The sequence below is a fragment of the Alligator sinensis genome, unplaced genomic scaffold, assembly GCF_000455745.1.
Source record: "Alligator sinensis unplaced genomic scaffold, ASM45574v1 scaffold76_1, whole genome shotgun sequence".
In the NCBI taxonomy this organism is placed as follows: Eukaryota; Metazoa; Chordata; order Crocodylia; family Alligatoridae; genus Alligator; species Alligator sinensis.
The window spans coordinates 4,775,878-4,802,504 of record NW_005841865.1 but is presented as its reverse complement, the minus strand read 5'-3'; the positions used below and the strand labels follow the sequence as shown (position 1 = coordinate 4,802,504).

The following is a 26,627-nucleotide window of genomic DNA, read 5'->3' as shown; positions in this document are numbered from 1 at the left end:
TTCCTGCTGGTCTCCACGTAAGCAGGCTTCACAGAGAAAGAGAGAAAATATCATAAATCCATTTATCTCGACTCCACATACTGTATCCATTTTTTGTTTGAGCTAACTTACACGTGAGGAATGGTGGTTTTGAAGATTTCCAGCATACAATTGCATGTTTGGTCCCAAACTTCAGGACTGAATTTTTCTCCATTTAGTATTACCAAGTTTTCTAGACAATTGGTACCTGATCGAGCCAGCTGTTCATTATCTGTAAATAAATTACCCTTATTTATTAGATTCTACAAGCCTGCCTGATAAAACAATAAGAACTAAAACATTCACTAACAGTTGTGCACATTTTATAATGTGAAGACTTGGTACAAGCAACAGTTCCACCAATAGCTCAAAGCCTACCAAACTGCAGTCATAATGAATGTGCATTATAATACTGCTAAGAGTAAAGCTCTTTTGTACCAAATGGGAGATAAAGGTAGTAAGAATTCCAACCTTGAGAAGACAGGATTCAAGGGACAAAAAGGGTGGCAAAGAAAGAGGCTGAGATATGAAGCCTCTTGTCTTGGTCACAGAACAGATTAATGGCAGAGCTGGGAATAAAGTCCAGGACACTATACTGGATGGAGGTCAGGAGATCAAACAGACTTAACTCTTCCCATGTATGTAGGTTAAGGACAAAAATTTAAAAGTTCAAAATTACTTCCGCCCTCCTAGCCACCTACAAACATTCCATGTTAGTAGTTTACACAAGAACTTAAAAAAATGACATACATAGGAGTTGAATGATTTAGATAAATAGTTACATAAGAGTAACTTTCTAGGATGCTGTATACAGACTATTGGGGTTACTTTCAAATTGTAAGAGAATGAAGTACTTTGTTCATCCAGCCAAGGATGAAAAACTAGTTTTTGACAAAAGAAAAAAAGCTAAATGGCGGAGTGTCAACATAATTCATGACAGAGCAAAATGAAGTCAAGCTCCAAATATCACCATGCTCAGCAAAACAAGAAACATTCACAGGAAAGGCTAATTAACTAAATGGCATGAAGGAATTATCCTTGGAAACGAGTTATTCATGGATATATAAATAGTGCTTTGTTTTTCCTGCTTTCATTTCTTTGAGAAGAGGCTAACATATTTATAAAAGGTTTATCAAATTAACACCACACATATGTATGTGAATAAGCTACCTTGTTTTACACACCAGTGTAACTGTGCAAATATATCAGGAAGAAGGATCTCATTTAAAGCTTCATAGAACTGTGTAAATACATCACAGATTGCGTAAAGTGCATGGTTACATGTAGTTGTCATCCATTCAGATTTCTGTAAGAAATGAGAGGCTTTTAATTTCTTTGTGGTACAAAGTGAATGGAGAGAACAGGTTCTGATAAAGCAGGGGCAGGCAATTATTTCAGGTGGAGGGCCACTTAATGAGGTTTGGTGAGAGCTTGAGGACCACATGGATAGTCCTGCCCCTTGATAGTTACCCCGCCCCCCCTTGTTGTCATCTTGGGACAAGTCCCACTCCTAACCCAGACCCTTGCCAACTGAAGTCCCTCCCCTTGCTCCCCAGAAATACTCCTTTTAGGAGGGGGGGTTGCCATCTTAGAACCAGAAAAAAAACAAACAAATCATGCATTAAAAGTCAAACATCTACTACAACATTTTAATTTTGTTACAAAAAAATATTTGTCATTTGTTTGCGTAATGTATATAGGAGGTGATTGCATAATAACTCAAAAATAAATTCTTAGTCTTGTATTGTCTGTGGGTGGATGTGTGTGTGGGGGATGCTATTAGGGCAGGGTGTGGGTGTGTGGCATTTGTGGGGTGTGAGGGATGGTGGGGCGGTATGTGGGGACCCCCTGTACAGTCCCCCCATGGCGCAGCAGCAGCAGGCAGGAGGTGCTCGAGCCTGGTGCAGGCGCTGTTGCCCGGTGGCGTGCAGCTCTTGCCAGTGGTGCACATTGCAGTGAGGGGGGCAGCCTGCTCAGGCTGCCTCTATCGCCAGCACTCCCCACCATGCACGCACAGCCCCCACTCATGTGCCACAAGAGGAAAGCCCCAGGCACTGGAGCAGGCTGCCTTCACCGGTCCCTGCTGCACAGGTCCCAGGACTCCACAGGGAAGTAGGGGTCAGGGCTCCTCTCCACTTCCGGCGGAGTCCCAGGACTTGCACAGCAGGGAGCAGTGAAGGCAGCTGACGCCAGTGCATGGAGCTTCCCTCCAGTGGCGCGTAAGTGCAGGGACTGCGTGTGCACAGTGGAGAGTGCCGATTCAAGGGGGAACAGGCAAATCTCAGATGACATGGTGGAGAATGAATACCTATGATACCACTGCCTATGCTGAGCTAGGTCTTTAGCTGTCAGATTTCTAAGGCCAAAAAACTGTCCTCAGAAGACCTTTGTTACCTCAGTTTGTTGCTCAGGGAGTTTCATATTGTCAAAAATCCTAAACACAATTCGGAAGAGATCTTGCCACCAGTGTTTTTCAAAGGTATGCCCGTAGCTCTTCATTATTTCAAACATCACCGTCAGACCTCTACGAGAAGAAGAAAACAATAAAAAGCATAAAGGCTCAAATGGGGGCCTCTGTTCATTCAAATAACTGAATACACCCAAAAGGCAAAATATTCTTATTACCTTGTCCGAACATCTAATTTACATCTATTAATGATGCAAGATAGTTCAAATAAGATAGGGAACCATCCTCTGACCCAGACCCTGTCTCCAGGAGCAACATTCATGTCATCACTTGTGTATTCTCTTAATACCTAAGAAATATTGGGGTAGGCAGCAAGAAAAAAAAAAAAGTCATCTTTAAAAATGCACCTTTAGAGACTATTTTAAATCAGAGCTTAAAATCTTTAAAAAGAGCTTAGAAGTTAAAAGCTGAATTATTAGTTAGGTGTGCAATAAGGTATTTGGATTTATCATTTCAGTATGTTCACTGTTCTAATTATATCCACAAATACTGTTAAAGACTCATTTTAGCTCCATTCCTCATCTAGCTTTAAAAAAAACCCTATTTTTTTGGTATACAATGGAATCAAATTTCAGATGGACTCCTGAACTGCACCTGCCTTCACATAATTTGTGCAAGTCGTTTTATGTTTTGCTTGTGCAGTTACATAGATATTGGATGCATATCTTGCAAGTGTAATTAATACTTCAGGATCTTTTTAACAAAATTATTGCCATATTGCATATTCCTGCAATAAGACCTCCACAAACAACAATTTAAGCTTCTACCCAGTGTATTAAAAGGCATAAAAATAATGAAACATGAAATTTAGCTTGCAATAATCCACATTTGGAATCAAATTTCATATTTTCTGAATTGTCATAAAGTTGCAAGAGTCAGCTTAAATTACATTGGTTTCAACCACACAAAGCTGAAACCAAAAGTTTCATCATTTTTCAAAAGGGGGCAACAAACTAGTACCAGCATACCACCTTTAATATTAAACTGGCATCTACTTTTAGGTAACCATTTTCACATACGCACTGTTAGACTCAAGTCTGAGTTTAAAAACAATTTTTCATTTCACAGTAATTTTGGTTTAGCATTAAAAGATACTAGAAAAACATGAAAGCAGAGCATAAATTACCTGTGGTCTTTCTGAAACATATTTAGCACAATAACGAATAAGTCTGATGGCTTCCATGCTAGTGTCAGGAAATGCTACATTACAGGCAAATTCAGATAAACATTTTACCGCATCCTGAAATGAATCTATTGCTGCTGGAAAATGTTGCTGAAAAATATTTGCTGGGGAAAACAGAAGAGAAAGAAACAGAATATTAATATTTAAAAGGTGTCTTTTATGACTGCTTCTTTGTCATAGCTTCATTAAATCTAAGTTTTCCTGAAGCCAGTTACTTATTAAAATACTTCCAGAGTATTAAACATGTGCTTCAATTTAAAGCTTTATATCAATTTTCTTGTTCTAAGTCAAATGGCCTTCAAAGCCCTCAGACGATGCAGTAAGAGAACAGGACAACAATTTAGAATTTGGAGAGAGACAAATCAACCTGAACCTTAGTTTACTCTAAAAGTTTCTGCCTACAATCCAGGAGATCCAGATATCTGAAGGCTGCAAAAGTTATCCTATTAGATTATTGTATGAATTTAACAGAACTGTATCTATAGCCACTTCTCATTTTCAGTGTATTCCAATTTTTTAAATATACAGGGGACACTTTTCTGGATTCAAAACTGGTGACAAATTTCTCTCTTACACAAAAAGGGGGGAGGGAGGGGTTAATGCATACGCACGTGTGTGTATTATATCTGTGGTTAAAATGCTGAAATATACTGTTAAAAATGACACCAAATACACCTTCCTTTAAGCAAAGAATTAGTCTCTATACCATGGTCCACACCTTTTTTAGCTTTAAGGCATCCATCCATAAATTTCCCTGAATTACATGGTACCCTAGTTGAAAAGCCACTTGGATCTAAATTCAGAGAAGATATGGAGGGGGCCCTGAGGCTGAAAAGTTAAAGAATCACCAGTCTAACCGAGGCCACTTAAAGGTTGCTATCACCAGAAGCACGAGGGAGTGGAGGGGGATGAACCAGGCTACAAAGCACAGCTCCATATGTGCATCCACCTGCTTGCAGCAAACACACTGTTGGCAGCATGGGGTACAGGCAAGCAGCACAGAAGCTGCCTGGGGGGCAGGGGATGGCAGTAACAGTGGTGATGACGAATCTCCAAAGAAGCAGTTGCAAGTGCCAGCGGCATAAGCTGGAGCAGTGCAGGGTACTGGATTGGGGAGGAGAGCATTTACCTCACACAGAGGGCTCTCAGGCACACCACATTTGCTCTCTAGTGAGCCATGGCACAATCTCTGCGAATCACTGCTCTACAATGAGCACATTTGTTAGGGGTGCGAAACAGGCCATATTCAATTCAGATTTGGCCCAAATCGGGGACAGTGATTTGATTCATTGATTCAGATCACTGTTCCTGATTTGATTCGGCCGAATCCGAAGATTTGATGCCGATTCAGAGAATCAATGATTTGGACACAGAGCTTTAAATGTTTTGTTTTTTTTCTACATACCTCAAGGTACCAGGTGCGACTCGTGAATGCTGCAATGGTGGAGCGGATGGAGTGTCCCACAGGAGCGCGCAGGTGGGCCCACGTGTGCTCGGTGGCGAACCCAGAAGTGGACCGGAAGTACTTGTAGTCCACTTCTGGGTCTGCAGCCAAGCATGCTGGGGGGGGCTCCCCTGCACCCCTCCAGACCCAGGAGGCACCAGTCACCGTGCCAGGAGGGCCTCCCAGTGGACCCAGAAGTGGACTGGAAGTGTTTGTGGTCCACTTCTGGGTCTGCTGCTGAGCGTGTCGAGGACCCCCGCATGGTCCCGTGGGATGCTCCATCTGCCCCAGAATCGCAGCATTCATGAGCCGCCTACTACCTTGAAGTACGTAGAAAAAACATTTAAAGTTGTGTCTATCTGAATCATCAAATCTTTCTGAATCAATTCAGAGAGATTAAAGTCTCCCCATTTGATTCGGATTCAGAGATTAGGCCACTGAATCGGGCCGAATCTCCACTGAATCGAATCAGTGGCTGAAGCTTCACACAGCCCTAATATCTGTGAAGCCACATCTTTGGCCATTTCAAAATACCAGAGTTCACCGTGTGCGTGCGAAAAAAAAAAAAGTTACAGCACAACTTGGCCCAACACTCAAGTCATTTGTGATTTATTCCACCTGCTTCCCCCACCAATTATCCAGCCAGAGGAATGGGATGGTTCTTCCTTCAACTGGAAGGACTCTTCAGCCCCTCTTGCCATCCATGAGATAATGAAGGCATCCAGCACTACCTTTACAAAAAGCAGGACCTCTCTCTCACCCCCTACCACTTTTTCAAGTCCACATCTTGGGAAAGAAGTATCTTGGTGCTCAGATGTTGAGAGAACCCTTTCACATGCTGTTAAAGTATTTCATACACCCTCCTGCATTCCCCTTAGATATTTTCTAGCACTACTTTAGAGATCAGGCGTAATATGCCATTTTGGTTTTGTCAGTCAGAGAAGCAGAGCAGTTATAACAGTGTTGGAGCTGTTCTAGCTAGGCCAGTATGCAAAACCTACCCTAATAAATTTTAGCAAGTTGGATATTTAAAAGCCAAACCCCAAAACTACAATAACAAACCCATTATTTAAACAGGCTCTTCTAGCATACAATGTGTGAACTAGAACTGCTGCTGTGATCCATGTGCCAAGAATTACTTACTAACTATGTGTGCTGTAGTTTGAAAAGCCAACTCCACGATATTTCCATCATGGTCTGAAGCCGCTTGGTGAAATACTGCAAAGATATTCTTCCAGCCTGAGCGAATGTTCCCAGCCTGCGAGTTGACCATCTGAGCAATGCAGCGTATTACCATGTCACGAATAGTTGGAGATCTTAAAAAAAAAAAAAAAAAAAAAGAATGAACCACCACGTCAAGTGCCATTCCCTATTTGCCACAGAGAATCTAAACAGTCGCATTAAGATGCTTAAAAGTAAGCAAGGCCAAAAAGTAAGCAAAAGCAGAAATTTTAATACACGCACACCTGTTTTTCTTCATAATATGCTCAAAAGGCCTCAAAAAGTCCTTCTGGAAACGGAAGTTGGCCAACTCTCCCTTCTCAAGGAACTTCATTGACAGCTGCCTTAATGAGTCAACTGCAAAGATGGCCACATCTTCATTAGGGTTGCAGCCAACCTAGTAAGGGAAAAAAAGTGTGTCTATGTATGCCAATATACATTAAAAAAAGTCAACTCTTCAATAAACTGTTTCAGACCAACAGTTAATTGAAGAATGCTAGCACAGTGCTTCCATGCTTCATCCTTTAGGTAACTAGACTGTCTACAAACAGACAATGCCATGCAAAAACACAGAAATTTGTAAACTGGTGGTTTAAAGGAATGAGTAGTATACCACCACCAGACTAGGACATGGAAAAAATTTGGGTTAGAGAATTAGCAAACTGTTCAAGTTTGCAAACACTCAGTTTACACCTGCAAAGAGAATTCATTACATTATTTCTAACAATGGATCTAAGGAATTAAGAATCTTTTTCCTTCTCTTTGATTACATACTCCATAATGTACTCTGATTGTAGATTTAGTTATGATACAAATTGAGATATTCATGACTTCTTCAGTTCATGCAGAGTATTTAAAAGCATTAACTCAATCCATGTTGACCCATACATCCCCAAACCCATGACACTTGAATCATAAGAACCCTTTAAAGCCATGATGCACAATATTGGCCAAGAATTTCTCCTTAAACATTATTCCACCTGAACTCAAGTGGCATTGTAAGATTATATTCTGTAATCTTTAAGGTTTAAGTACCTTATTGAAATGATCTCCGATCACTTGCCATATCCTTGACCACTGCAGCCTAATGCGATTCATGTTGTAATATGAAATCTCCACTATCTTTTGTAGACTGAACATGCGTGGGTGGTGGGGGGAAGCCAGCTCATCCATGGAAACAGCACACAACCATCGGACAAAGTCAACTGAATGTTAAACAGATATTATAGGCCGTGAGTTTGGGATGGTTTCCCCTGCAATGGTCCTTTTCACCATATGTTCAGTATACATACCTATTGCATTGCCATCCAGCCTGGTTGATCCTGTAAATATTCTGTGGAACAAAATTGAAGATGTGGTTAACATGTTAAGTAGTATTGAAAAGAGGTAACTCATTTGTCCTACAGAAGCTAAGCTGCTTCCCTCCATGGCATCCCACAAGCCCCATGCATGCTACTCTCTCACCCTCTCCTCTATTTCATGAGCTTTCTTCAACCCCCTGCACTACCACCTTCCCACCATGGCAAGAACTTGTATGTACCTCTCCCAGCCTGGAGCTTTTTGAGCATCCTCATCTACCAAGCCAGGGTATGCCATTATTCTCATGCCCCAAAATGCACATTAGAAGGATGCGTGCAGGCCTGCACTGCCTCAATAACTATTTTGCCAAAAAATACATCAATCATTCAGGGTGTTTCCATGTTAAAAACTCTACTAAGAGGCTGAGCCGTGGGGGTGGGGCGGGGGGCAGGAGCGGATGGGAAAGTGTTGCACTAGAAGGCATTAAAATGGGTGCCACTTGATACCTCGTCAGGCTACAACAGTGCTAGAAGCTCTAGCTGCACTAACCGCAGGGCAAGAGCTCTGTGGGCTGGGGGTTGAGCATCTCTAGTATAGTAAAATAAAGATACTGACACATGTCCAATAACTAGGGATTTCGGAGAACCCAACTTGGATCTGTGACCCAGCAGAGGCAAAAAAAGGTGTAAATTTAGAGTAGCGGATAGCAACCAAACATAACAGGACATGCTTTATTGTAGCAGACAGCCAATACAAAAGTAATTTATGTGCTTTTTAAATTGGTTCTTGTGCGCTATACAACACAATACCTCCAATTTATTTTGCAGCAGTAAAGGACTGAAGAACAGAATATGCATATGATATTCCCACCCTCAAAGTCCATTTGAATTTATGCAAAATAATCCCTCTGGTTATCCAGCAATCAGTGTCAATAACCAACTAGTTCACTGGAAAACATGTTTCTCTCTGGGATTGAAATAATGTACTCAAATAGATCCATGAGATTTGGCAAGATTCTTATAATGGTTTTAAACTTCAAAAGCTGAAAACCCAGTCAGAGTCAACAGGTTTTTTATTTGTTTGTTTTTAAAAACAAACATCAGGACAGCTTGGGAAACTCGATGTGCACATGATCCTGTTACAGGAGTTAATGACAATACCTGTCCACTGCCACCACCACACTTTGTGAGCTAGTCTCTCCTACAGATTCTTGAATGCTGGCCATTTGCCTTTTATCAACTCCACCACCAACAAGGTTACCTGGAAAAAGAATATTCAGAGACAAATGACATCATATGGATTCCTAACTATCAATAGTGTGTTCAGTTTTACACAAGAAGCGGCGATAAACAGCTGCTGCTCCCAAGTCATTTCCAAAATTCATACAGGACAAGTGATATTAATAATATTTAAAACCCAATCTCAAAACAGTATTTCTTGACTGTCCATATATTTGATTCCAGAAGATTAGCTTCAAGTTAACAGTAAAATAAAGTTATGAGCACATGAACATGCATTCATTTGTTCATTCGAAAGGGAGAGATGTTGTTTCAAATGAAACAGGTTTTGCATCATAGGACTGCTTGAAAATTAATCATCTTCAGTAGTTTTCAATTGATGAAACAGAAAAAGAAAAAAAAAGAGCAAGAAAGGAAAGAAAAAACAAAAAGGGAAAAAAAAATCTGTGACAGCTGTTCCTATAACCCAAAGGTTCCCAACCACCAGGTTGGTTACGGGGTCATGGCATGAACCTGTGCTCAGAGCCCCATCTGTCAGCCCGGACAAGCAGCTTCCAGGGTCACAGCTAAACTTCTGGGGTTACCACTGGATGGTGGGGGAGCCCCAGGAGGAAGGCAGCTGGCTCCGCATGCCCTGTCCCGCTCCCACCAGGCCGTGGTAAAAGACAAAAGAAAAAGTTTGGGAACCACTGCTATAGCCTATAAACAAGTGCATGAACTTTAATTAATTATCTATAGTGGAACCAGAGGGTGTCTCTACACAAGCTTTGGGATGGAGGGTGCATGGGGAAGGAGAAATAGCACACACCTTAGTTAGAGCGGCTCCCCAGGAGTTGCCCTAATTAAAGCACCCACAGCATCCCATGCTTCAAAATCTTGATTGGGGCACTTTAACTAAAGCTTTTTTGACGAGCTTTAGTTAAAGCGCCCTCCGCCACCATTTTGAAGTGCGGGGACACTGAATACACATGATGTGGAGGATGCTGGAGCATGTTAATTGGCACACTCCAGTAGACTCAATTAATCAAGTCTGCGCCGTGTGCCAATTAGCACACACTGGAACAGATGTCCAGTATGTGTATAGGTGCCTAGAGATATTACCCTGATTACCTGCAGCTTAGTTACCCAAATATGCCAGTGTAGTTACTGCTTCTGTTAAAACACTCTGCTATTTCTATATTAAATCTTTTCTATGAAGAAACTTTTCTCTCCCTATAGTTCTCTGTGCATGAACCCCATTTTGTGGAATATAAAATACAGACTAGGATGGATGATGGAAGTATCTAGAATGAAATTTGCAAATGCCTGTATTCTAAACAGAAGTTTCTAGGTGCCATCAAAAGTTTAGTACATAAAGGTTTTAAATCATTACAATATTTTTATTTCTAAACAAAGGAAAAAAAGTAAACTAACACTGGTAACAAAACTATATCATACTATATCTGAAAGAGTCATAACCACATTCTCAAAATTTTCTACAGGCAATTACATTTAGGAATTTTATAAAAGTAACTTCGTAGAACCAATTTAAAACAGCTGGAACATACTTAGGTAATCATTACTGGAGTAGCTGAAGCAGTGGGGTCCTTTTATTCATCACATAGTAAAACTATTCTCCACAGCTAGTTCATAGTTATCTGCTTCAAACATTTCATAGGAATTTATCATCTGTCATGTTAAGTGTTTAGATTTAATTTACTTGTAAATGCAAGCTTGTAAAGTGTCAGAGATTAATCTTACCTAGTCCCAGGCTCATGAATTCTTCACTCCCAGATGTATAGCTTTTAATGCTGCCTTCTCTTTCACGCCCAGAGCCAGATAAGTATCGTGTTTTAACCCCAGTTCCTATAAGTTGCGCTAGTTCCAACTGGCTGATGCATTTCAAGATCTAAAAAGCATACATCAACAACATGAGTACCTATGACCATCTTTTACTATGAATTTTACAGGTCAAATTATTTTACTAATATTAAGTCTCAATACCTCTGTGATGTAGACAAATGTTATTGCAAATACAGTTATTCTAAATGACCAAGATCACAATGACTCCGTGACAACTGTGAAATCAGAAGCTAGAAATCTAAACCCTGGTTCTCTAGCTGCTAAACCAAGCTTAATATGTAAACAATTGTGGTTATTATTCTCCAGTAGATTTCCTTTCCCTTAGGGGTAAGTGGGTGGGCTCCCATTACTTAAAAATTGCAGCTGGATTTGGGGAATCTTAGGCCTCTTGCTACATGTTGCATATGCATTACACAACTAACTGGTTACCTGTGCAATAAATTAGACTAGTCACATGTGCAAGGTAACTATCACACAATAAATAACTATCCAGCTATAAAAAGAGCAAACCAGCCTTAAAGAGTTAATGCTTGAAAACATGTAACAACTCTATAGCTGGTTTCTATCCAGCTATAACTTGAACATGTAGTAAGGCCCTTAAAAGGCAGATCCAGAGAGACAAAGGACAATGTCATTCCCACAGTGGAGTGCTCATTAGCAATGCTGAGTAGACAAGCCTGCTCTGTAGATGGAAACAAAGTGGTAAGGATGTTAGGAACATCCCTTGGACTGTTCAGACCCACTTGCCCAGAACCCAGGGCTTTAGGGTGGTGCCAGGGCACCCAAAACCATCCTCACTGCCTCATTTTAAAAGTTTATTTTACAAGGAACAGGACCTACTGGGTAGAGTTTATTGCCTCAACAGCACGAGCTTGCACTCTTGTTACCCTGCAAGCTGGTTAAGCCTCTGTGTTGTCATTAAAGCTGAAACCTAGCCTCTCTGTTGCATGTTAAGCTGAAACAAAAATCTGAAGTAAGGTCCAGCAAGATTCCTATCAGTCTCCTCCTAATCAGCAAAGACTTGTGGGGGGGAAATCTTATCTAATCAGTTGAGAAAGCATGAAATTGCAGTAGTCTTGCTTTCAGATTAAATTAAGTTTAATCCTGCCAGTTTTCCCATTCTCCCTGGAAATTTCTGCACTGACAAAGGAAGCTGCCTTGTAGGAGTTGCCAAAGTGTGAGAAGGAAGACTTGAGGATTATATACCAAGAGTATTTTTTTTTAATATATGTTTGATAAACTCAGTGGTTCAGAAGTTGGCTTCTCTCTCAAAATTTAATGACAGCTTAACACCCATAAAGGAGAAGAGCATTTTTAACAATCTTGACACACCTCAGGACTGGCCTCCCAGATCCCATTTTAAGAGCCTTCACAATTCTAAAGGTTAGAAACATCTGTCAGACACTGCAGATTCGGATACCAGTGTGTACTTCTGTAAGAGGGGGGATTTAATCTGTAAAGCTTCCCAGGGCTGCAGCTGTGAATCCTCTAGATTGTACAAACAGCAGACAGAGCTAAATGAACAAAATGTTGAGGCTATTGATGCACATCAAGTCTTCAAGTGCTCTAGCTATCCAAGCATTTACCTCATGCCAGGAATTCCCAAGGTAGTTGCCATCTGTATGAGCCACTGTAATAAGTGTTTTAATGGTGTCTATGTTTTTTTGTTTCATTTCTGTAATGCTGGAACTGGCAGTCAACAGTGAAAAGCGAGCAAGGGCCTGTACATAAGCATCTCGTTCAAGCTAGAATACAGAAATGAGAAAAGTCAAGTCTGCAAGCACAGAAGAAAAAGCCATGCTGGGTTGCACAAAACCCTCCTGACACCCCTATTTTGACCATGTTCCTGCCCTCCCCACCACCCCCCTCTCTCAGTTTTGCAATTACAGTAGAGTATTTCCTGGCAGTCTTGAATCGAGTTGGGTACCCACAGTTGTCCTTAGGTGACCCACAAAAGCACGTCGGGTTCAGATTGGAATGTGAACTAGTTCACATTTTACAGTTGGGGGGGGGGGGGGTCAGAAAAAAAATTTCGGGTTAGAATCAGGTCAGAATAAGCCTCACTGACATATGTGACCCCCCTCCCCCGCTTAAACCTCCCCCCCAGCACTTTAACGTCAGTGTGCCCCCACACCAACTCTAACGCATAACCAGAAGAGGCATCACGTCAGTTGGATCTGGCTTGTTCAATGTCTGCATGGATCGGGTGCTTCAGTGGGGCTTTTATCTAATACAGAGGTAAGCAACGTTTTTGGGCCAAGTGCCAAAAAACCCCAGCAACCTGGACTTTGAAGATGCTGGCATGCTGGACAGTAGGGGAGCAGCAAAGGACCCAATGCTTGTTGTGGCAGCACATCCCTGGCCTCTTCCCTGCTGTCCACCCCAAGGCGTATGTGCAGCCGCTGCTAGCAACTAACAGGTCTGGGGCTCTGACCACAGCACAGCTGCCTGCTGTGAGCAACCTGGGCTCTAGCCAAGCCCCTGCAAGTGGCTGCACCAAGATCTAGAACCCCAGCCTCACTTACTGCTGGCAGCAGCTGCAGCCACATCTCTGGAAACACGGCAGGGAAGGGGACAGGACACGGGGTCGGGGGTGGGGCAGCCCAGCCCCTTCCTTGCTGCAGACTGGGCACTGGACACACGTAGGGACCTGGCTTGCTGGAGCTTTGGCACAGGAGGAGGGCCCCCCCTCTAGGACTGCCTGGGGCAGCTGCCCCCACGACAACACCCCATCCGCGAGCGCCTTCCCCCAGCCCTGTGATCAGGCCAAATTCTGCCCTTTCATCCCCAAAGCATGCACAGCAATGAGTCGGCTGGGACTCCAGACCACAGTGCAGCTGCTTCTAGGCTCTTGGCTGCCTGTCACATCCAGCTGGGCTCTGGGCAGCTGCTGCCTGCCACAGAGCCCAGGCTGCTTACAGCAAGGCTTGCAGCCTTTCTGCCGCCTGCTGCAAGCAGCCTAGGCTCTGTGGCTGGCAGCAGCTGCCCAAAACCCATCCAGATGCGGCATGCTGAGCACAATGGCTTTGCATGCCACGCTCTGGCACACCTGGTGAGTGTTGCCGACCCCTGATCTAGTAGCCAATTGAATCAGCTTTAGCTACAAGCACCAAAAAGCCCAGCTGAAGCACCCATCTATACAGACACTATGGAGCTGGGTTGAACTAATGCACTGCCTCTTCCAATAAAGTGTGGTTTGATTTTTTTCCATGTTTGGTCAGCAGCTTGAGCAGAATGATTAGAAAATGTGTCTGGGTCAGGCTGTACACGTTTGCTTTAAAGTACATTGCCTTGGTGCATGAGTACAATGATGTTGCTAATGCACGCTGCAGGTTTGGGTCCAGATCTGTAATATCAGGTGCGGGTCAGAAATGGGCCTTTAATATGAGACCTGTGCAGGTCTCTATTCCCTGGTCATCAAGGAAGAACTGGAGACAAGCTAGCAAGTGACCTTAATGGATACCCCATCAATGGGGGTCATCTGATAGTTAAGAATAAAAAGAAACATATTTTATAATATTCACACTTCAAGACTGTATCAAAATGAAAAAAAAAAAATCTTTCTGGTGACAAAACATTCCAGTCAACAAGTCATTTTTTCATTTAAACTTGCTTGAGGTGACTAGTGGAAAATACACGTCATCCCCTTCTATACTATATAAAGCTGTGAGATAACACCATTTTATAATCAGTTTTAAAATTCCTTTTTCTTCCGGCGTCATATTAGTTTCTAGAGATCTACACAGATCAGATCCACTATATACAAACCTGCATGCCAAAAATGCAGGCTATTCTGATTGCACATCGTATTCCTTCCAAACAGAGAGATGCAACTTCTGTGTCATCGCAGTTCTGAAGACCAACGCTATAAGCTGCCAATAATGGAGTCCACACAAGCTAGATAAAAAAAACAAGCCTTTGTAAATTTAGTTTTCGTTGCTGACTAACCAATTCTTCCAAAAGCAGTTACTAATTTGGAGGCAACTAGTGCCAACCAGGTATGTAACTTTTTACATAAGCTCTTCTCAGTATCATTTGCTATTTTCCTTTAGCCCTATATATTGGCATTGCCCTGAAAAAAGGTCCATTTCCCCGCTCCAAAGCTCCTAGTTCTTTTCTTTGTATCCGTGAGTCTGACTCATATGACAGCATGCAACACCCCAGCCAAATAATCAGAAAAAGATACACTGCACCTTTCAGTGAGAGTCCCAACACCTGTTAATTACACATTTCGAATTCAAGAAAATCTTTTGCCCTACCAAAAGGTGCACAGAGAATTCCATACACTCACTTTGAACATGGGCCGGACATGCTCCAGGTGAGTGGCACTTGTAAAAGGCGACTTGGCGTGGCTTACTGCCTCCATGAGGGCTTTAGCTGTTTTAGCCATTTGCTCCATCTCCAGGTTGTACAATAACCGTCGCTGCTTCTCATTGGCTACATCTAAGGAGAACATGACACAATAGATAAAATTATTCTGTCAAACTCCTGACTTAAGCTATCACAGATGTCGAGTGAAGACCGTTGATAAACAACAGCTTACGAAAACTTTTTCGGATACGTTAATATTTTACTCAAGAATTTTTCCATGAGTCTCCAGAACAAGGCAAAGCCTTGCCTAATGCAGAAATTCACCCACTAGATGATACAAGACAGTTATACAGTTCTTCCCTTAACATGCCTTGTGCTCCACATTTTCTATGAAATGGACTTTTCATTCCATCCAGGAAGAGCATACACCAACTGCTGAAACTTCCTTAGCCTGACAAAGGGTTTTTGAACCCGAAAGCTTGCTTAATAACTACTCTCCAACTATTTGGGTTGGTCTAATAAAAGATATCAGATTCACCCAAGGAACCTTGTCTGCCTGGTCTTTAATTATGCTTTTATAACCTAGTCACATTTTATTTAAATATTCATTTAGTTACTATGAACATGATTATCAGTTTCTGCTCCAAGGTCTACCAACAGATCCTGCTATTAAAATCACTGGTTACTTCTTGTGTCACTATAATTCCTCAGCTGGGGACTTTAGTCACTTGTTAAGCTAGAAAACCATTACCTGAATAGGGAACCTCCAGGGAACACCTACCTACTGAAGGAAGTGGATGCTGGAGGTTCAGTGCCTGGCCCTTTTCTTTCAGAGCGAGTACTAAACTAACATCCAGTTTGTTATTCAGAGCATAGTACACCTGAAGTTCTCACCTATTCTAGGCAAGAGAAGGTCACTCTGCAAACATGATTTAATCACCTCCAACCTCTATTTTCACCATATCAATTGAGACAAGCTCTTTCAGGCAAGCAGTAAGACTCTGAACTGTCAAGTGACACTGGGAAGCAGGGTACAATATGCAATAGTCACATACTATTTCAAGGAGAACTGCTAGCTATTTCCTCTAGGCCAACTGCCAACTTATATTCCTGCATTTTAACACCCCTCTGATTCTCAAAATAGTAACATTAATCTTCATTGCTTTATCTTAACTGTTGCTTGGTGCTGGCTTCTTATAAGCACCTGCTGTGTTTTTCACCTTCTGAATTGACCTTATTTTAGCAGTGGCTGAAGTGTCCCCCAGATGCTGCTTATGTACCGTAGAAGTGTTAGCAAAGCTGAATTAGAGCATGCTAATTATTGAATGACAGTCATTAGAAGAAGCTCAGAACTTTATATTCGAGCGTCCAATGAAATCTTACTTGGCTTACTCTTGGTAGAAACTGCATACTCCTTTGTATCTTTCATTGCAATTTTCTTTCCCTCTATTTCCTCATAAATGGTGGACAGATATTCCTCTGGCAGGTCTTTACTATCATTGATTCCGCGATTCATTTTAATATATTGCTCTTTTGTCATTTTATTCTTTACCTGTCAAGAGGATGAAATGCAGATGTCAGATTTTAAATGCAAGATCAAGAGCCCAAGCACCAGCTATGTAAGTAGTTTTTTCCTACCTGAGGACTGTGCAAGTCCGTTGTCAGCATTATAATAGAATATGCTAAAACATAGGCGGTGTCAGCACTAGCAAACAAGGTTTGCCTAAAACCACAAAAAAACAAAACACACAAAATCAGATTTTAGAGCCCATCTCAACTGGATCATTCATTCCATTTGCATACGCAGGAAAGATGTACACTCTTAAAAGGGGTGTGCGGGGGTGGGGGGAATCCAACAAGGAATCTATCACTTTAGTCTCCAATATTAAAATTATTAACACTAAAAATAGGGCCAGCTCCTACTTATCTACTGAAAGTTACAACAAAGCCAATACATTGGAGAGAGCTTTAAAAAAAAAAAAAAAAAAAAAAAGTAAGTCACATTAAGAAAGGCTTTTAAAAAAATATATGCATTACTATCCTTCCTAGGTTTCTGCATTCACAAGCACTTAAAGTAGTGAATAATCATATTTCTGTATGACACACAAGGTTTTCAAAATTATTTCTAGAAGAACAGACACTATAATACCAATCTGTGGGGCAGGAGGAGAGGCGCAACACTAACATCTAGCCTTAAATCAGTGCCAACGTATTGAAGCAAGTTATATTACTCAGAAGTTTAGAGTGAAATGGTCTATATCAAAGTGGCAAGTATACACATGTCTGGTGAGTGGCAGAAGGCAAGTAAAAAAATGCTTCATTGCACAGACATATAAGTTACTTCACAAGTCACATTTTTAATGCTCCTATTAATTTTTTCTTAAGTAATGCTGATCAAATTTTGGTCCTGCACCTGATCAGTTGAAAGTTGATAAACAGGATATATAGCACTTAAGGTATTCAGGGGTTGCTGATCAATTACTACCCAGATACATATCAGAAAACTTCCTCTGAAATGCCCATACTGTCAAGACTTCACAGTAATTTAGAAAATGTCTCATGGGAAACTCTCAGAAGTCAAGTTTTCCTAGTTAACCACGGGTTAGGTCATCATGGTAGTAACAGCAAAAAACCTCCCCAAAAAATAAAAACCCCCCCCCCCCCCCAAAAAAACCCAACAACAAAATAAAACGTAAAACCTATCCCTAGGGTCCTGCCAACATGCCTTACAAGTGGGAGGGAATCGGCCATTAGCTACAGACTGCCAGCAAGATTGCCATTCATAAAGTATTTATCCAATATTATACACTGAATTACCGTTGGTTGCATTCAATGTATCTAGCTGCAAACTTCTCCATTAGTCTATCAATCTTCTGGGCTTCACCTGGCAATCGGAAACCTTCCAGAAATATCCGTAGAGCAGAGACAAAGTCTTTCCCACAGAAATCAAGCTGGTCTACATAGGCGTACATCACCTCCTTGTTAAACTTGTTATTCTCCCCTAGAAATTCACCCACTTGAGTCTAAACACACAAAAAGAGTTATGAATATTCTACGCCAAACTAATTTTAGCACCTTATTTATGCTGCAGTAAGTTATTGGTATAACCGTTATAGTCAGTTTTATAAACTGTTTAGGCTGCTCACTGCAGGCAGTGCCACTGCTGAACATGGAAGGTTCTAAGTACAGTATTCTGCATGGTCAGTCACTCCATTTATTAGCACCACCTTTAGAAACCAATGCCACTGAGCTACTGGCTCAAATTAGAAGCATTCAATGAGTCAGTAGGATGGAGGAGTGGCAACAACGTGGGGAAGAGAAAAGGAAAGAGGGGGGTTTTACTCCACTAGTACAAAACACGTTGCTTTGCTGTTATAGCCCCATCCACACTAGCAGAATTTGCTTGTACAGTATAATGATGTTCCTATACCAGTAAAAGTGCACAGTCAGCATAGTTATAGCCACAGCATTAAGAGGCACCAGGAAAATCCCATCCCAAAAGAAGAGTGCTACAAAACTGGAGGGAGTGTATAAAACAGGAGAGTGATGTCAGGGTAGAAGAATAAAAAAGGGCAAAGAAAGAAAGGAATATGAAGAAGAGCAGCCTGAGCTGCTTGGAGGCATAGGCATAAAGTTTTGTCAAGAACAACATTAACCAATTTATTTTACATGACATTCAATCTTACAAAACACAGGCGTTCTTCTTGATGGAGAAATTGTGCAATTTCCTCTGTTGTAGTGCCAAGCATTCCCTGTTCCTGCAGGTATTGTATTCCTCTCTTTGGCTTTTTATTAAATCTATTCACATAGGCACAATATAGAAAAAAAGAAGCAAAGCTGTAGTCTAAATTTAGTTATCATTTCTCAAAATATAAATGGTTCACAGTTAAAGAAAAAGAAAGGAAAATATATTTTTAAAAAATCCAAAAGGTAACAATTAATTATGTCACTCTAGAGATCCCACCAAGTATATTTCAAGTCAGCAATACTGAAAGGGTCATTGTCCTGACAATCAAGATTTTACTAAAAAGAAAACCTGTCTTGTCCAAATGCTAGCATAAGTAGTGCATGCATTAAAAAAATAAAAAGGATTTTGCGTTTAGCTGACAACACAAAGTAAACATGAATGGCAGAATCGTTTGTCTATAGACTGAAAGTCACGTCTTTATGCCAAAAGCTCTTCTCCTTTGTGACAGAATCAGCCCAAAGAAGAGAAACCATAAAAAGGCAATGATGGCACATGCTTCTAGTTACAGTAATCTCAGGCATTAGCTTCAACAGCTAGTAAAAAAAGTTGTCACTTGAAGCTGTAAATGCGGCACATGTATTTCCTATAACATACAGTAACAGTAAAGATTTATCCAACAGACATTCAAATTTTCTTGACACAGCCAAACTTACAATTCTATCCCATGTTCAATTATCTCCTTCTGTTGCTTGATGACTTCAAATTGCTCAGGATCATCTGGGACAGAAGTCTGGGTGCCAACACTTCCAATGCCCGATGACACTGTTGACTCTAAGGAACTTACACTGCTCCTTCTGCCTCCACTTTCCAGACATTTTCCTTCACCCATTTCCTGCTCTGAAGGTTTATCTGAACCTGAGAGTAGACAAAGAGCATGAAAGATCTGATAAAAGCAATTAGCTTATTTCACATGACTGTGTGAGTGTCCAAAAAACCCACAAAAACATTTCTCTGCTGAGGGCTATGATTTAAGGCAATAAGTCTCAAATCAGGGTGCTACACTGCCTTGAGATCCTTTCTTGGGTCCCATGGGGTAACACAGCATTGGCACTGTTAAGTATACCAACATTATTCACAAGATAAACCCAGAGATTGACCTGTTGTGGGCTCTGAGTTCTCTGTAACAAGAGAATTGCTTTATTTCATTTCTATAGTCAAAAGAAGTGAAAACTAAGAGCTGGTATTTTCCAAGGATGCCTTAAGATTAAAAAAGGTTGAGAACCACTGGTTTAAGGGAATGGAAATCTCCAGATGAAATACATGGAAACCAGGTGTTAGCACAAGCTTTTAAAAGGAATTAACAGGAAGTTAATGGCAGGAAAAACAAAGCAATCCTTCTCCCCCAATCTGTTTTTCAGATCAGAGGGACTTCTTTCTGGATTGTGTGATTGGTCATTCAAGGAGTCTTCAGGAGAAAAGATACTCCACAATTTGGAGAAGCCACCATGAGCTTAAAAAGGGGTTGGATCAAGCACTATCACATTTTCTTTGAAAAAGTAAAACTGAAAGCCAGAGTGCCCATGAGGTTGAAGCTTTGAAAAAGGTTATGCTCAAGTCCTGTGGAGTCAGAGAGAGCTGGCACTAATCTCAGGGGGTAGGTGTTTGGACCATGGAAGCCTCAGCACTCAGAAGGGGGAAGAGAAAACTTGCATCGCAAGTGCTTGTAGAAAGGCAGTCAGAGGCTATGCCTGTATTCAGCTCAGACTTAAAGCAAAGTACATGGATTCAGTGAAGCACTCAAAACACAGCAAGCTGGTGGCTGTTCAACAGGCACAGCCTAACTTGTGTTATAGATTTATACCATTTCCTGCTTAACTCAATACTTCTGTTTCTAAGAAAAATAATTTTCCCCCATTTATGCTTTTAATCCCTATGGGCTTGGTAGATGAGAAACTTCACTTTTCATAGAAATGCACAAGCCTTGAGACTCTTACAAGCTTCCACAAGTGCGATTTAAAAATACATCTGGAAAAGTCCATGCCCCAAGGAACCTAAAACTATGTTATTACTGGATCTAGCAGAAAGAGAGAAAAAAAGGAAGGAATGACCTTAGTTAGTTACAGGAAGAGACTGCATGCTTAAACCAAGTAACTGCAAGATCTTATTTCTATAACCATACTCTCCATTTTCCCATTCTCCTTGAAGTCTACCTGTACAAAATACTTCCTGTGAAACAGCAAGAAGTTTTTGTGAAAATTCAAGTACACATCACTGATCAGAGTGCTACATGCTAGACATATATTGGTGTAAAGTTAAAAAAAGAATCTCACCAAGACTGGCTTGATGGTTGGGATTCACATAAAGGTCTTTGCTCCATTCTACCATGCACTTTAAGATTGAAACCAAACATTCCAGACCTTTCTTCCGCAGACTTAGTTCCTATATTTAAAAGAAAGAGTCAATTGTACCCGACAGTTCCAGGTTAAGATATTAAAGGACTTAAGCGTTGCACAATGAAATACAAAGTACATCTAAAACAAAGAGCAAGACAACAGGTTAAAAAATTCCTACTCGTAAATAAGTCGCATCAAGAAAATCCTAGAAAACAAAACTCACGTAAAGAGTCTTAATAGTAGAAAGTTTTCACGACTTGGGTCTAAAGTCAGGTTTTGTTTTTTTAAGACTGCATAATCTCAAACTGACAACTGTGTTACCAAGCAACTGTTGGTCAAGTGGTAGTTTTAAGACTTTAGATGGAATACCAGAATAGCCTGATCCAATTTTATCATGAAGGCAGGAAAAACACTGCAAGGATATCAGAGCTCTTGGCCTAGGCTGGATTATGGGAATCCAGATAACAGACCCAGTTCTGGTTTCATAGTTTCATAGTTTCAGGGTCGGAAGGGACCTAATAGATCTTCTAGCCCGACCCCCCGCCAGGGCGGGAGAACAACCCAAAAACACAAACAAAACCACTCACCCTAAAAACAAAAACGGGACTCAAATGAGTCCAGCCAGGTAAGTATCCAGCCTCTTCTTAAAGATCCCCAGGGTAGGGGCCAGCACCACCTCCCTTGGAAGTTGGTTCCAGCTCCTAGCCGCCCTGACTGTGAAGTAGTTTTTTCGGATGTCCAATCTGTACCTCCTCTCCATCAACTTGTGCCCATTATTCCTTGTTATGCCAGCAGGGGCTAGGGGAAACAGCGTCTCCCCCAAACCCTTCTGGTTCCCCCTATGGTTGCTGTATCTAAAGTTTCTAACAGTACTTCTTAACTTTTACCTTGATTATATTACCAGCAAAAGGCTTACAAAACTCAGGTTACCTCCATCTTAAAAACAATCCAAGGAAACAAACCAAACTAAAGAAAACCCTACAAACAAACAAACAGACAGGCACATACATCCTAACTGCACTATGTTCTTTTGCCAATGCACACCCTGATCATTATTTTCATTCCTGACCCGAAGGGGGGAGTAAAAAGAGAGAAAAGGAGGTAAGTGTCACATATTGCTGATTTTACAACTGTGGCAGGGAGATGTGGTCATGTCCAGGATGAATACTGCCATTGAGTGGTCCCTATGGTTTACTTTCAGTAATCGGAAGAATACATGTGCTCTTACTGGAAAGCCATAGTTGTGCCCCATCATTCCTTTAAGGACTGGGAATGTGTTGTTTTAAAAGGGAGTGAGGGTGGGGGGGAAATCACCTTTGTGATGTAGAGGTACCGTAGTGATACCAAAGCCTTACATTTCAGTTAATGAAGGCTCTGTTAACCCAGGACGTTCCTGAGGGGAGCATGCAATAAAAAAAAAAAAAATCAGATGATGTCTCAGTCATGTGTGGTAAGCCTCACTTTACAGAAGCATTACATTTTCCATCCACATCCTAACAAAAGGACTGGCCAGAACATGTATATACTTGCACTATATTACTGGGCTTCTAGCCAGCTCAATTCATTAGGAAATGAAACAGGATTACTACCCTAATGACACAATACAATAGAAGTCAAATGACTAGCTGTGCTGCACTCTAAACCAGAAGAAGCACTAGTAAATGACAAAGTAAGCAGGTCTTAAAAAGGAAGAGTAGTGCTATATTGTCTTCAAGGCTCTCTCTTACCTGCAGAGGTGTCATTCCCAACTCTTGTCCACTCCGTCCCTGAGCAATTTTAGACAAGTCGTTTACAAGGCGCTCAAAAATATTAGCAGCATTTAAATCACAGTCATAGTTAACATAAATATCCACCACACACTGGGCATCTTTAAAAAAAAAACAAACCAAGAAAGCAAGATTAGTAGAATTCAATGTCATAATCTAATATGAAGCCACATACACACACAGATGACACTTCATTACAAAGTAATGGTCCCAGTCAGGTTTAAATATGTTTGCTATCTGTACAATTGTGCATCTCTATACAATTTTGAATAATTTCTTGATTAACAATATTCTAAATGAATGAGAAAGACGCTTAAAGAAAAAAGACGACACTTATTGCTACTACTAATCTACCATATTCACTTGCATATTGGACAAGGTCCCAATCCCCTGTCCCTCCCCCCAAGTCAGCATGGGGGTAAAAACCCTTCATCTTGTATTCACATACAAGAAAACCTCATTAAAATACACTGTCTCTATCATTAACCTGCTGCCAGAAGTAGCATGTGCTCAGTCGTGGAAAACAATTATGAAGCAGCCAACACTGAGTATGCCTATAAAAAACACATAGCCTATACTGGGCAAACATGCTGATGGGAACTTTTGTCCTTTTAAAAAAAACAAAACAACCCCCCACAGAAAACCAGCAGGTATTCTCTCCACAGAGAACTGGCACCAGGCCTGGAGGTAATGCAATACTATGCCAGCACTAGGAGGGCCAGGGCCAGGCCTGATGCCCTTCTCTTGGTGTCAAAAATGCTTGATCTTAGATAAAAGGCTGAGTTGTTGATTCCTACCACAAGAACAGGTCAGTGCAGCCCATCTGCATGTGATAATGCCTATTGCATACAGTCCTCCTCATCACCAATTCTTTTTCAACTGACAGTGAACCACTATTTGGCATACATTTCAACTTCCTCTTCACTCACAGCTGAGCAGTACCATTCTTTCCCATTTCATTGATTCCCATTTGGCAAACATCACCAAATGTCTATGTAGGCAAGAGGCTCTGTAGTCTCTCTCTCAGTCTGTCACGTGTGATTAGTGTGTCCCCACCCTCCATGAGGCAAAGTCAAATCAGGCAGCCTCCTGCCTCTTCTGCACATACGTCTGTGGAGGATCCCAGGACTTTGTGACAAGAACATTTGGTTCCAGTCATGAGCAGGGGCAAATTAGCAAATGGATACTTGGTGGGGGAAATCTGGAGCGTGCACACACACACTCCAAATTGAGCTTTTTGGCTTTGAACCAATATCATGCATAGTTTGTAGTATGTATAAGAATGTACAAAAGTGCTACTTAAAAATGTGTTTAAGGAATACCTGTACTAAAACCTGCAGCAGTTTGCAAAAAGGGTAGAATGCATCAATTCTGGATGAAGGCTATGGGTACCTGTAGTAATCTGCTTATGTGCAAATTAGTATTGGAATGTTTGGTTCAAAAGTCAGCATTTTCAAATTTGCCCCTCACTTTCATATGCTTAGAGAAAGCAGGGTCTGACAGAAGGGGACAGAGGAAAGAGGCTGCAGGAGGAGGATAGAGGATGGGGGGCAGGGAGCAGAGGGCCACCTCCCTGGGACATCCTCCACTTCACTGTCAAGTCAAAATAAATAATTCTACATCGTGAAGAACAGGCGTTTACTTTTACAATGAAATACCTGCACAAATTCTAGTCAAGGTTTGAATCACCATCCATTTGTGCTCAAAAGAACTCGAGGAGGTCTCCAATATATTCAGAAAGATCTCTTTGAAAAAAACCTGTGCAAAGAAAATGAGAACAGGACCTGAATGTTTCTACTGAAAAGCTTTACAACACAGCTAAATGAGCATATTCATTTTTTACATAGCAATTTTGCTTGGATACGAGGCTTCATCTCATGCATAAGTAATTTTATTTGAAAGCAGTAGGCCACCAGCTTGCATAGCAAGCAAAATTGTGAAGTGACAATTTTTAAAGTTATTATACGCTGCCTTTTATCAATAAGGTAAATTGGTTTAATTAATATAGAACATCTTGCATATAAAATGAACACAAAGCTCTCTTACCTCAATTTGCATTTTTAAATGGGTTTTAAAGTTTGAAAGCAGGGTGAGAAAAATGGCAAGAGACAGCTCAAATACATCAGGTACAGAAGAGACTCCATTTTTCGATAATGCTACACAGAGATATTGCTTGATTGCATTGATGAACATTTCATGTGTCCTGAAAACTGGACCAGCATTCTGTAATACTGAGAGAAGCAGCTGAAGGGACACAATTTTAGAACGCAACTCATGGGACCTGGGGACAAAAGCCCAAAAAAAGAGGGTTGTTAAAATTAAAGTCACGTTCATTATCTCTCTCATATATATGCATCCTTGCACATAGTACGTGGTAGCTACAGCAGTTCTTTGTGGACGCATGGAAGTGAGCATCGTCTTTGCCCATTTCAGAGAAGACAGCTTGCTTGCTGACACTGTCAGGCAAAGCTACATTTTTTATTTGGGAGTCTATCCTTTAGGAACAGAACATCTGAAACTCACAACTCAGTCAGTCACACTATCTGAACAGAGACATGGGGTTTGAATTACAGGAGGAGTACTGCCTTCTAAAGAACTTCAGAAATACTACTGCCAACACAACTTTGACTGACTGCAGAACTGGTGAGTCATTATTAAAGAGTTACTGAAGATTTCCTGGAGTATTGTGCATCAAACACTGGGAATTATCCAAGTAAGGATATTATACCACAGAGAAAATTCTCATTGCAACAACCGTGTAGATATCTGAAACAGGGAAGTAGCTCTGGATATCCAGGCTTGTACTATAAAGTAATATAGAATTCAATTCATTTTGTTCTCATCACAGCTTCCAGGAAGAAGTAAGATTCAATTAATAAGATGTCTTTACTTGGGATCTGGTGGTCCATCACCGAGGGGTTTCATTGAAAGCTTGCACAGTGACCGGAACACAAGGAAGGCATCTTTTTGCAGGATATGGGAGAATTTGGCAGCTGCTTGAGGTCCAGGTACATCTGTTTCCTAATGGATCAAGAACCATAAAATGAAACCTTCGGAACAGCTGAAAAAGGCAATACAAGTTACAGAGTACCTGTACAGCCCAGTTTAGTCACACTTTTTTTTTTTAAACCAAATTGACAAGAAAGCAACATTAGGATTATTTTTGCCTTATCTTTCCTCCCCAAAAGTAAAATATTACTAATACAATAATCATGAAAGCTATTTACCAAGTTATCTGTGGAGGAAACAGATTGTCTGTCATCTGGAATTCCGTTTGTTTGTACATTTTCATTGCTACAACCAGAATGGGCAAGATCCACAGCTTCTGATTCTGATGAGGCCCTGACTGTTTCAGCTACGTGCTTCTCCTCAGCCACTTAAAAAAAAAAAAAAGCCGCAGAAAAACAAGGTAAATACTTGCAATAATAAATTAGGTTCCATATCAATATCTGTGTGCAAGGAAGGAGCCCCCCAGGGGGCACTTGCCTGCCTGTACACTAATGCCAGGAGCTTGGGAAATAAGCAGGAGGAGCTCATCCTCCTGCTCAGTGCAAACAATTACGATGTCATAGGGATAACGGAGACCTGGTGGGACTCCACCCATGACTGGACCACGGGGATAGATGGCTATACCCTGTACAGGAGGGATCGTGTAGAGAAAAGGGGCGGGGGTGTAGCTCTCTATGTTAAGGAAAGCTACACGTCCCTGCAAGCCGATATTGGCGACCAGGGTGGATGGCTGGAGACCCTCTGGGTT

General features: G+C 41.2%; 1 protein-coding gene across 3 annotated transcripts in view; it reads right to left on the bottom strand.

Annotated features, from left to right (window-relative positions):
• Positions 1–26,627, bottom strand: part of ARFGEF2 (ADP ribosylation factor guanine nucleotide exchange factor 2) — a 60,819-nt gene that overhangs the window by 9,919 nt on the left and 24,273 nt on the right. For 2 of the 3 annotated variants that reach the window (XM_025191771.1, XM_025191766.1), the window contains exons 9-34: positions 26,098–26,246; positions 25,761–25,891; positions 24,917–25,151; positions 24,529–24,628; positions 22,832–22,971; positions 21,042–21,150; positions 19,425–19,626; positions 18,710–18,821; positions 17,841–18,046; positions 16,662–16,746; positions 16,407–16,575; positions 15,004–15,155; positions 14,481–14,609; positions 12,299–12,457; positions 10,611–10,758; positions 8,793–8,892; positions 7,626–7,666; positions 7,369–7,538; positions 6,579–6,730; positions 6,256–6,428; positions 3,612–3,772; positions 2,644–2,774; positions 2,413–2,542; positions 1,189–1,324; positions 112–250; positions 3–26 (exon numbers count right to left, since the gene is read on the bottom strand). In XM_025191771.1, the coding sequence (XP_025047556.1) occupies positions 3–26; positions 112–250; positions 1,189–1,324; positions 2,413–2,542; positions 2,644–2,774; positions 3,612–3,772; positions 6,256–6,428; positions 6,579–6,730; positions 7,369–7,538; positions 7,626–7,666; positions 8,793–8,892; positions 10,611–10,758; positions 12,299–12,457; positions 14,481–14,609; positions 15,004–15,155; positions 16,407–16,575; positions 16,662–16,746; positions 17,841–18,046; positions 18,710–18,821; positions 19,425–19,626; positions 21,042–21,150; positions 22,832–22,971; positions 24,529–24,628; positions 24,917–25,151; positions 25,761–25,891; positions 26,098–26,246 (3,583 nt within the window). The remainder of the gene's footprint in view (positions 1–2; positions 27–111; positions 251–1,188; positions 1,325–2,412; positions 2,543–2,643; positions 2,775–3,611; positions 3,773–6,255; positions 6,429–6,578; positions 6,731–7,368; positions 7,539–7,625; positions 7,667–8,792; positions 8,893–10,610; positions 10,759–12,298; positions 12,458–14,480; positions 14,610–15,003; positions 15,156–16,406; positions 16,576–16,661; positions 16,747–17,840; positions 18,047–18,709; positions 18,822–19,424; positions 19,627–21,041; positions 21,151–22,831; positions 22,972–24,528; positions 24,629–24,916; positions 25,152–25,760; positions 25,892–26,097; positions 26,247–26,627) is intronic. The other variant, XM_014525730.2, reaches the window with a different exon arrangement.